General features: G+C 32.9%; 2 protein-coding genes across 2 annotated transcripts; both read left to right on the forward strand.

The window, feature by feature from the left end:
• The first annotated feature begins 3,973 nt into the window (after nucleotides 1–3,973).
• On the forward strand, nucleotides 3,974–5,288 carry LOC113400671 (uncharacterized). Its single transcript, XM_026640317.2, has 3 exons — nucleotides 3,974–4,450; nucleotides 4,671–4,775; nucleotides 4,941–5,288. Exons 1-3 carry the CDS (start codon nucleotides 4,175–4,177, stop codon nucleotides 5,268–5,270), a joined length of 711 nt encoding a protein of 236 aa, XP_026496102.2. The 5' UTR covers nucleotides 3,974–4,174; the 3' UTR covers nucleotides 5,271–5,288.
• Nucleotides 5,289–6,250: 962 nt separating this feature from the next.
• Nucleotides 6,251–10,382, forward strand: LOC113400670 (GDP-D-glucose phosphorylase 1). The gene is made up of 6 exons (XM_026640316.2): nucleotides 6,251–6,579; nucleotides 6,689–6,827; nucleotides 7,547–7,694; nucleotides 8,331–8,433; nucleotides 8,802–9,102; nucleotides 10,192–10,382. Exons 1-6 carry the CDS (start codon nucleotides 6,409–6,411, stop codon nucleotides 10,299–10,301), a joined length of 972 nt encoding a protein of 323 aa, XP_026496101.2. The 5' UTR covers nucleotides 6,251–6,408; the 3' UTR covers nucleotides 10,302–10,382.
• The last annotated feature ends 1,771 nt before the right edge of the window (nucleotides 10,383–12,153 follow it).

The raw sequence follows: 12,153 nt of genomic DNA on the forward strand, positions 1-12,153 counted from the left end.
AGTAAAACAATGCTCCCTCTGCGTTGTATTAATACTTTAAAATACAATTTTCAATTCATATTAGTATCACTGATCAAACGAATAAAGCAGACGAACAACGTCAGGTGGGTGAAGGGTGAAGTAGGTACATATGGTATACTAGCTGTGCTGTGCTTTGAGTTATTTAGACATTGCAGCGTGACTTTATTTTTATTTTATATAGTTCTAAAATAAAAGTAACCAAGTTACTCCTTATTAAATCAGCTATCTGCCAGTGAAAGTCCCGTCAAAATCGGTCCAGCTGTTCCAGAGATTAGCCGGAATAAACAGAGGGACGGACAGATTTTGGTTATGTACCGTGTATGCATACATTTAGTAAAAAGCGGTTATTTTAATATTACAAACAGACACTCCAATTTTATTATATGTATGTATGATAAGCCTATTATAAAGTTATTTGCAAGTTACCCAAAATAAAACAACTATTATTATTTTTGGCTGTTTGTCTATTTGGCAAAGGTAATCTTCTAAATGTTTGAAAATACAAAGACATACCAACATTTTAGGCATATTAGTAAATTAGTATAGATTTTTATATCGATTACTTGGATGTAGGACTTTGTTTAACACGTCTGGATAGGTATCACCTTCTGATCATATATTCGACCGTCAAACTTTGAAGGGTGAGTATACCAGTGTACCAGGCAAAAGGGACATAACATCTTAGCTTTCAAGTTTGGTTGATGGTGTAATGTAAGGTATGCTTAATATTTCTTACAGCGTCAATATCTATTGGACGGTGGTGACTACTTACCATCAGTTGACCCAATTGGCCGTCCACCTACCTATTACATAAAGAAGTTATCACTAAAATCATTAAAGACTATGAAGGTTTTGTACAAATTATCCTGGAATTAGATAATATTATTTAGCTTTTATACATATTTTTAAATTTCAGGATCTTTTATTAATCTATTTTTAAAACAAAAACCCGGGTAAAATCGTTGACACTAGTAGTACAAAATACTTTAATTATTACGAAAATAATACTAAAATATCTATTGATATTACCCCTTTACTTTTTAAGTTTAACTCTCTCAGTGGAACAGGCTTTGACTCCAGTATTCGGGTCATACTTTTTATAAATTCAAATAAGATATCATACGGAATTAAAATGTGGTAATGCCGTTATATGACCATTTTAAACGTATAAAACGTATATAATATAACAAATCGCTGATTTATAAGTATGTATGACGAAGTGGCTTGTCCCGGCTTGTTTTTAAAAAACATGACGTCAGCATTGCTGACATCACGAATGTCAGGGTTTGGATTTCTATCCATCCTCGAAGGTATGAAATTAAACGCAGGAAATATTCTTCTCTGATTTATTCCAAACTGAGTAGGTCCAATCGATCCAACGGCTAGAACAAGCCTCCTGATACCGGCGGGCGTTCGGCCTTATAACAAAAATGGGTGAGGGCACTATTCACTCAATATAACACATATTTATGGGCGGTAAAATATTTCAAACTAATTTAACATCTCAAAATTCACTAAATATTATTAATTTAATAATCAAATAGTTTTCAATTATTAAAAATAATTAAAACAATAATTTCCGGGCATGTGTTTTTCTAAAATACGTGATTTTCCGCCGACATATATAAATTTTGGAACAAGATTTTAATACATTAATGAATAGTAAATACTTTCTTATATTTGAATTAAAAAATTCGAGACTCAAATTAATGTTGTAGTATTTTTAAATGAGACATAATGAACCAGATTATGATGTCGTCCTGGCCGATTTCAGTTATAGTGGCCAATCTCAAAGGAAATCCAATTTAAAAAGGCCATGCATAACATTACATACATTAACAGCCTGTAAATTTCCCACTGCTGGGCTAAGGCCTCCTCTCCCTTTGTGGAGAAGGTTTGGAGCATATTCCACCACGCTGCTATAAAGCAGGTTGGTGGAACACATGTGGCAGAATTTCGTTGAAATTATACACATGCAAGTTTCCTCACGATGTTTTCCTTCACCGCCGAGCACGAGATAAATTATAACCACAAATTAAGCACATGAAAATTCAGTGTTTGAACCCGAAATCATCGGTTAAGATGCACGCGTTCTAACCACTGGGCCATCTCCGCTCAAGCCGTGCACAATTGTGTACGCAAACACTGGTGCACTCTCTATTCCGACACTCTAACAATGCGATGGGATGGCAATTCTCATATGACCGAAAAGAGTTTACGTTACTTTGCGTGATTTCCGAGACACGGGAATTTACACACTTCTATCTTCCATACTCAAGGCTGTTACTGACACTTTTTCGACAGAAAAACCTCGGGATCAGTGCCTTTATATGGCTACTAGATCAACGAGACAGGCAAAGATTTTATACTTGATACAAAACAAGCATTTGTTGTTTTCCATACATGATATATAACCTGGGAAGTCCATTCATTCACTCGTCAAACATTCTTACACCAAACATCAATACTTAGTATTGTTATGTTCCAGTTTTGGGGGTGAGTCAGCCAGTGTACTTGTAAGTGGAGGCACGAGGATATAACAACTTAGTTCCCTAGTTAGTGGCTCATTGACGATGAAAGGAATGGTTAATATTTCTTACAATGCTAATGTTGTCTACTTAACAAACACAATAAAAAAAAAAACATTTTAATTCGATCGTTGCTGTCAAAATTAATTTTGCTATTGTTAAGGTAGGTCAAGAGTCTCGCTATCGTGTTTTGGTGTCACGTTAGCATGCACGAGTGATCCAATGGCTATTTAGTAGATATTCCGGCGCACGAGGTACCGGCGACGTCTACAAACATCCTCTCATTATATGCGAATCATTCTCGTGGTCGAAGGGAAAAATAATTTCAATAAAATTTACAGCTTCTGTTCATTATTTATTATCATACATGGTTGATAAAAAGTAACTGCTAAGTTTCTTAAAGATTCTTCTCGATCGAATTATGATAATTAAACACATTATTGAACTCATCATCATCATCCTCCTGCCCTTATCCCAATTTTACTTGGGGTCGGCGCAGCATGTCGTCTTCTTCCATACTTCTCAGTCGGACATCATCTCACAAGTAACATTCTTTCTAACCATATCGTCTTTCACACAATCCATCCATCGTTTCTTTGGTCGTCCCCTACCTCTATATCCATCTACATCCATTCTCAAAACCTTTCTCACAACATGGTCCTCATTCCTCCGCATAACATGCCCATACCATGACAGCCGGTTTCCAGATAGCTTCTCGGATACCGGTGCCACTTTCAAACTTCCTCTTATGTACTCATACCTTACTCTATCCATTCGCGTACCCCCACACATTCCTCTCAGCATTCTCATCTCCGCCACATGCAATTGTCTTTCCATTACCCCTTTGAACTATTTTCATATTCAACTATTATTATAGTCACACATTTATTTTACAAAAAAATTACTAAAAACTATTTACTCCTGTAATATAACTTATAATTATTAAATTTTATGAATAAAGTATGATTCCTTAACAGCGTATTCAATTCGATAAGCTATAGTATATAAAATATCTATATACATTTCCAACATTTTTTCCAAAGATTGTTATTATAGTGAGCATCTCAGTCATATTATCTCAGCATAGGTTTTTAGTCTGTACCTTTTTCAACATACTTGTTTACTGTTCTGACATTTCCTATGTGACAACATTGTGTATTTTTTAAGCCATATTACGAAGCAAAGAAGTTTGAATGATATGGACTAGGTCATATTTTTATTTTAGGACTTACATAGTTTATAACAAAAATAATTAAACCCATAAAATTAAAATAAACCCAAAAAAATATTATATTTTTTAAGATCTATGTCTATATTCTGAAAATATGAATCATTTATATATTATTTTCAAAGTGACTTAATTATTACAAAAATATATATACATTAGGAATAACCTCATACATCTACAATTTCTACGAACGAACGTCAAATTGGCAGCGTTTGACAGAACACATAATATTTATAAATTTTACATCAAGATTCAAGTTTATGTTTATTTGGATACTTTGAATGAATTATAGGGAAAAGAAGTTCAAAAGATGTATAAAGTAAATATCTGAAACGATTCAAATTAACATTTTATTAATTAATGGACTCTGTAAGGTCAATTAAGAAACGAAACAAAAATGATATCAGAATTCGCAAAAGAAAAAGTATTTTGGACTAGAAAAATGAATCTTAAATTGGTAAAGTTCATACAGAGTCGACCAAATATATGGAATCCAAAACACCCAAAATATACTTCAGTTGAATACAGAGACCGCACATACGCAGAATTTGCAGCAAAATACGGTAACGAGTTTACGGGCCAAGCCGTGAAGGATAGGTGGACAAATATAAGGTCTACTTTTGCTAATTACTTAAGAAAAATAAAGGCTAGTCAAGCTAAAAGTGATGGGGAGGTTAGTGCCATAGTTTCTTTGTATATTTTTTCAACTCTGTTAATGATATTGGTAATTTATTTCAAATATAGACCATTTTTTCTCTGATGATAAATATTAAATCTCTAGTAATAGATGTATTATTTATAAATGTCCCATTATCAGGAAATTAATATAAACAAATAAAAAATATTTTAATATCAACTGATAATGTTAATGATGATATTAAATTTATTTATAGGAGTACAGAGTTAACTGGCACTTATGGGAAGCTTGTCAATTTCTTAGAAAAGTTAATCGAGCTGTTAAACTTCGTGTAGAGGACTTGGATATTGAAGAAAAAAAAGTGAGTTATAAATTACCATCAAACATAATTAATTACTAGGTTATTTTGCATATAGTATCAATGGTCTTATTTCTATATATCTTAATTGTATTATATTGGTCTAAGATCTACTTATGGCATGCAATTCCTTGATAATTAACATAATTTTATATTATGTTTTTCTAGGAAGTCTTCTTCACGTCAGAAGAAAAGGATTCTCAAATTGAACTTGACTACAACAGTGACCAATACTCCGATAATAATTCGACACATTCAAATATTTCTTGCCAAGGCATAGCTGAGAGCTTAGTATCAGTATTTAAAGCTGCACAAAATGATTCCTTTACTTTAGATAACTCAAAATATGAAAAAGTGGGTAAAGCTGTCACTAAAAAGTTAAATGAAATGAATTCCTTCGAAGCAACGAAGATGAGCCAACAAATAATTGACATATTATGCCTTTACGATAAAAATAATGTATTAAATCCAAACTGTTTAAAGACTGAATGTATATAAAATAAATTATATTTAAATTATTCATTTAATTTGATTATCATTTAAAACTTTCATTTAAAAAATTACTCAATTCAATTGACAGGAAAAACAGTTCAAAATACTAAATAAAATTTCCAATTTTAAAGGAAATCTGAGTATAACATTTATAAATAATTAAGTATTATGATGCCATAAAATTAGTTTGAAACAACTAATATTTAATTTAACTTAAAGAAATTCAATGAATACAATTTAACTCTTGTTTAAGCTTTGCATAGTTATACTGAAAAGTTATGGGTGCCCATTATTTTTTTTGCATATAGATTTATCATACTACAACAATTTTCAACCAACCGATCATATTATTACTTTACATATAGAAAATGTACGTATCTGACGCTAGTACTAGCTAGCACAGTAGCTACTAGTACTAGTGTCAGAGCTAGTATCAGATGAAGCTGAATAAAAATAATTTATTATTTTTTGATAAATAAATTACATTCTGATCCAATTTCATTAATGTTAGGCAAGGGTATTCGCTACGTGGTGTAAAAATCATATACAGGTGCCTAGTACCTACATGTTTTTACTCTAAATTTTAATAAAAGGGTTTGAAGAAAAACCTAGCAGGCGAATATCTCGGCGCGGTACACGTCTAAGCTACTTGGATTATTTAAAGTACATATCAATTAATAATGTTTTCTAAAGAAGGTACAAATAAATGGTTATAAACCACGCCTCTATTTTATTACATAGTAACGTGTGCTGCTCTAATGGCTGTAGGCTTCAGCAGACGAGATTCAACCTTATTAGACTGCTAACTGCTTAAGCTGTGACAAATGATGATTGATGACACTAGGGCTTGCATTGCTGGCAACACTGTTTTCTTGGTGATATAATGACTGTCAATCACTACTCACTAGTCACTTAGTGCCATTAACCATTATCGACTATCACAACTTCACCAGTGACCAGACTAAATAAAAATAAAATAAATAATTTTGTAAACAATGAATCATCAATGAATTTACTAACACTACATAGTACATACACGTCAATTGTCAATATAGATAATAAGAAGTGTTTACGTAGATAGAATAGAAAATATTTTCTATTAATTTACAATAAAAACAATCATAGCTATTATCTTGTCAACAAAATGATTCAAATTTATGACTCTGAATCTAAACAATTGATCGAAGACAAGAGTTCCAAATTCTTACCACTTCTCAAGTCAAAATGGAATGATATTCATTCAAAAGCGAATGTATTTAGATACAAAATATTGAACTTACAAGAGAGGTTATTGAATGAAAAGTATTTATTACAGGTGGGTAATTTGAAGAAGATACTATAATTATAGGATTCTTAAGTTACTAACTAAGCAATAATTGTCAAACACATATAGTGTATTTAAGCTATGAATTGTATTTTTGTAGTTAAACCCAAGTCGACAAAGCAACAGAAGATATCCAGAACAAATAAATGATATATGTCAACCATTTGATGAAAAGAGGTTTAATTTTACAAAAGTTTCCAAAGAAGAAATAATATTCACATTTAAAGAAATTGATGAAGGTAATATTTGATACATATTATGTATTAAATAATAGACACGATGATTTAAATTAACAATATTTAAAAACTAACTATAGTTAACTAAATATCCCGTATGAATAAAACAATAACAGAAAAAGTTTAAATTAGACCATTTATAAAAGAGAGGGTAAGGTCGCCTGAATGGAGTACTGAATTATAATGTTTTTCATTATGTGATGATTTCTGCCAATTCACTCTACTGTAAGCCACGTAAAGAACTTTGCTCCATGAATGCTGATGTGATGATTTCAACTACTATAGTCTTTGCCCTACCCGCTTAAGTGACCAAAATAAATTTAAATATTCTACTGCTATATTTCACATTGAAGGGCCAGATTTGCATTAGTGATATAACATCTTTGCCATGATTGGACTGCAAACCATGATAGTGTACAGAATAGTTATTTTTATATGCTGTGGTACTGAATAAGTGGCCAACTAAATGTTTTTATTATTGATATAATGATAGGAGTTGAAATCAAAAAAATAGGGAAGTGATAAATCATAAGACTGAACTAAAATTGGGTGTGTAAGCAAAGCAAAACCTTTTGTATTGTATATTCACACATTCATAGAAGTTAATGCAATTATATTAATTGCAATAAAAATAGTTGGACGTCACAAACACCATTTGATCATACAGTTTGAAACAATATTGGACAATGGAACAATATTGAGTTAATTTTAATTTATTCTAGGGGACAGCCATGCCGTACTTGTTAATGTCAGTCCAATATCTAAATATCATTCCCTACTCTGTCCCTCTATATACAAATGTCTGCCACAAGTAATCACTAAGGAAAGTTTGAAATTGACCGTAGACTTAATGCTATTAACTCAGGATCGGTGAGTTGGCAAGTAAGCTTCATTTAATAAACCCTTTTATTTTAAGCTTAGAAAAAATATTTTTAATGATATCTCTTTAAAGTAGGAAAAAAAGCCCTGTGATGAATTTGGATACAATTTTCACCTACTAAAATAAATACTTCGGCTATACTTAGAATTAACTTTTTCTACTTTTAGCTAAATTTTGGTGAATTAATGCATATTTTACAGCTATCACACATTCCAGTTATGATGTGAAGTTTTTTCCCAATAAAATAAATAAAGACGAAATTCTTTGTTCATTTATATCTTAAGATAGACTGTCAAAGCTGAGAATACATCGAAAAAAAATAGTAGCCAACAGTTGGCCAATAAGTAGACGCACACTAATAAGTATGTTTGGCGAGTGTAAAGTGTAGCTGTCACGCACACAGAGATAATAAATTTGACTCATTTGTTTTAGTTAATTTATAGTGCAACACTAAATAAATAAATTATCCAGTATGAGATAGATACTTTTAACCAAAACTTACTTTATCTATTTTGACAATTACGGTTTGTATTAGCTCTATCAGACTGCCGAACTGTAACTGTAATGTATTAGACTTCGCAAGTAATGATTTCCATAATATTTGTACTTGTACATTTTTATTGCAGAACTCTAAGAATTGGATTCAATAGTTTGTGTGCTTTCGCATCAGTGAATCATTTACACTACCATTTGTTTATTGAGAAGCAACGTCTTTACGTGGAAAATGCGGTAAATATTTAGACATATTGTAAAATTAATTTCGACTCAACCTTTTAACTGTACCGTTGAATCTCCATCGTGTCTTCTCCATCGCACGTGACATTGATGAAATAATCTGTGCTCTCTCGGCACAAATAAAAAGGAAAATAAAAAAAGACCCTTTTAACTACCGTGCTGGTCGGTATCTACCTTGAGACTAAGGTGGGATAATTAAAACCTGATAACTGGAAGTTCTCTTGCCATATTTGAAACTATCTTATTTTAAGGTTTTGGAAGTTTGGATTTAGTTACTTCAAAGGTTAATCCTTTGTAGAAATCCATGGGCCGAAGTTACCCTAAACATTTTAAAATGGTTTTTCGCGCGGTTTTTTTTTCAGAATTGCAATAAAATAAAAGGACCACTGTTTAAGTTTGACGAGAGCTACCCAGTACCAGCATTTTGCTTCGAAGTATTTCAAGGTTCGGAAAAAGTTGATGACATTTTTATATTGTTGAATTACTTGCTACAAAAATCAATTGCACATAACGTTATGATGACAAGAGGAGATCGCATTGAGGGAAATCGTGAAGAAGTGGTCAGGGTTCTTGTGTGGCCAAGAAAGAGTAGCATGGGAGCTAAACAGCCGGTAGCGTTCAATGTCGCTGTTTGCGAGTTGAGTGGATGGTTTCCTATCTATGGTAAGTATTATCTTATTACATCCCAAGTTATCAAAGGGAAAATGTCGGGGCGGTACATGGCTGCTTACAGCGCTGCAGAAGGATTCGTGAGCCTGGTTGAAGATGAGGGGCGAAAAGACGCATTACTTAGGTTCTTCACACCAACAGGAGACCCAGTGGTAGTAGTGGCCAGATGCACGAGAGTAATGCTAAACGACAGGATTCTCGCGAAGCCGCCAAAGACCTGAAAGAACAACTTACAAATCGTTTTGGCGAAAAAGCTAAATCAAGGGTACGAACTATGGCATCCGTGCTAGTGAACTGGTACAACGAGAGCATAAAATGTAACCGTCTTACGGTCGACGAAGCCCTCATGAACCACTTCGGCGCCATAGTAATGGCGGCACAGCTGTCCGGAGCTAGTGAGGTGTTCAAAATAAAAAAAGTATTATCTTATTAAGAGGAAATTAAAACTTAGGACTTGTGAACGTCATAATATATTTGTTAAGAAGTATCAAGAATTCTTAAGTGTTAACTCCTATATGTTATGTTGCTGCGTCTGTGCAAGGTCAACTCTTTCTTGAATTCCTGTCGTATCGAATTTTCCGTCTCATCGAATTAAAGGATTACTGGAAGGGCGTTAGCGTTTTAAGTGTTAGGGCGTACACTTTGCACTGTAATATAGAACGGTAGAACAACTGCTGGATGTCGCAGGACCTTTTATTTACTACTTTGGTTGCTTGCGTGAGTATCTGAAATTCGAAAAAATCGCTTATCATATATTCCAGTGGGTCCAAAATGTCGCAAAGATTAGGCTTATGATCCTTAAAATTCCATACCTCGGTTTTTGTGCGCCTGGTTTATAGTAAGATTTTTATGGTACTAACAAAGTTTTTAAGTAAGTCTCGCGTCTTATCTTATAATGGCCTTGTCACATTTTCATCTGTCTGTCAATTTTGTCTGTTTGGACACCGAACATCAGTCAAGAAACCAATGGATCGATCTCAATGAAATAAACTTTAAACTACATCAATGTCCCCACGATTGAAATAACAGTATTTATTTGTCATACAGTATTGAATAAAGTTCTAATTTAAAATTTGTTTTAAGATTCTGAGGACTATGAAAATCTTCAAGAAGAAAATTTAGAAAACGAATTGAGAAAATGGAAGATAGATAATTTTGAAGAATTGTGTGAAGAATTAAAACTGTTGTATTAATTTAGAATCTATCTCTTTCTATTTATTAAGTAAGAATAGATTTAGCGAAGTATTACACAAATTAAATAATCATTTTAGGAGTTAATTCGTTTTATTGTGACGTATTTGAATAATCCTTTTTTGTAAATATACAAGGTCCACTAATCCCCAAAAACTAAAGTTGTATTTAGTTATAACACGTAATTATTGTTTTTAAATGTAAAGTTTATTACCTACTAGGTCGTAACCTGGACCTAACCTGTACGATTCAGTATAGCTTGATTCCATAGATTCTGCAGTACTAACTATAAACAACTAGCAAAATACAATTAAACAGATAATTTTCATATTTTGAATCTCACGATTATCATACATTTTTAACCGTCGGTCATCTCGAGCTCGTGTAACCCATGTAGGATACATAGGGTATACGAGCAAAAGACTCGTCAATGATTGTAGAGTCTCATCAAGTAATGGCTCGTCGTGTAGCCTTTTATGTATCGGTGAAAGAATAGTCATCTACCCTATGAGTTCATGTAGCCTTTGTTGTATTCGTGGAAGGATTGTTTGGTTACAATCCTTCCAAGAACTCATAGAATAGTTATTCTGAGCTTCGTTTTTACGGAACTGTCTTGTCATTTGCTGTACGCACTCGTTTAGCCTTTGATGACACCTTATATAACTTTGTCATTTACTCTACGAATTCACGTAGCCTTTGTTTTTCTCGTAGAATGCTCGTCCGTTTTTCTACGAACTCATGAATCCCTCGATGGTTCCGCAGATGCCTCATCATTTGCTCCACAAACTCATGTAGACATCGATGTTTCCGGGCAGGGATAGACACTTGGGGACTTGCTCCGATGTGGCCGCCATTTATTTCATATTCTCTATTACTCAGTCATACACAATATCGAGCTTATACCTACAGCAAACACATATTTTAATTGGCCCTGGATGTATTTTTATAATATGTTTGTATAAAGATATACATATACAGTCCTTGTCATATCCGGGAATAAATTACAAATGGCAACAACTTTGCTACCCTACTTCCGTTCCTAGTTAAGAATCCCCTCCTATTTAAAATCTCCGCAATTGTAAATAGACTCGATCTATTGCTATGCAAATACATTAAGGTATATGTATGGGTTAATATTCTCAATTAAGTTGCCAACGGACAAAAGTGACAAAAGTTGAAGGTGCTAATACTTGAAGCCGAGTCTGTCGTATCCGAAGTAGTCTCTTTTCAGACTTTCAAAAATTTAAAAGTGGTTCCAACCACGCCCCACAGGGTCTACTCGTACATTAAATAACTCATAAAATTTTTATTTCGTAGTGCTATTTAAAATCGTTCAGCGCTATCTAGTTTTTCTGGATAATGTTACTTTACAATAAAACAAAAACATTACTTATAGTCCAGTCAAATTGTAGCTAAAAATGGGTTAAAAAAACATGAACGAACACACTTTGGGGATTTTAAGGGTCGATAGGGGATTTCGCTCGGTAAAGTAATGTATAACTCCGAAGTTATTGGCATTACAGAAAAAAGTTTCAGACAAAAATTGTACATAATTAAAAGATCTACACTTTGAGAATCGGTAAAATTTAATAAAATTGAATAGTTGGGGAGAAAACGACGAAAAATAGAGAAAAAAGTAAAATTTTTGCCTTGCGGGAGTAATAACTTGAAAAATATTAATGTTATAAAAAAAGTTTCAAATAAAAAAGTTAATAAATTTTATTTAGAAGAGAAAAGGTCTCTACAATTTTTTGCCTAACACTGATATTTCTCGAGATATTGAATTAAACGCGTTTCCGTCGAAATGACCTTGAGCTGACCTCAGTACAACCCCTCATATTGGAATTTATGCTC

Source organism: Vanessa tameamea, chromosome 22 (assembly GCF_037043105.1).
Source record: "Vanessa tameamea isolate UH-Manoa-2023 chromosome 22, ilVanTame1 primary haplotype, whole genome shotgun sequence".
NCBI lineage: Eukaryota > Metazoa > Arthropoda > Insecta > Lepidoptera > Nymphalidae > Vanessa > Vanessa tameamea.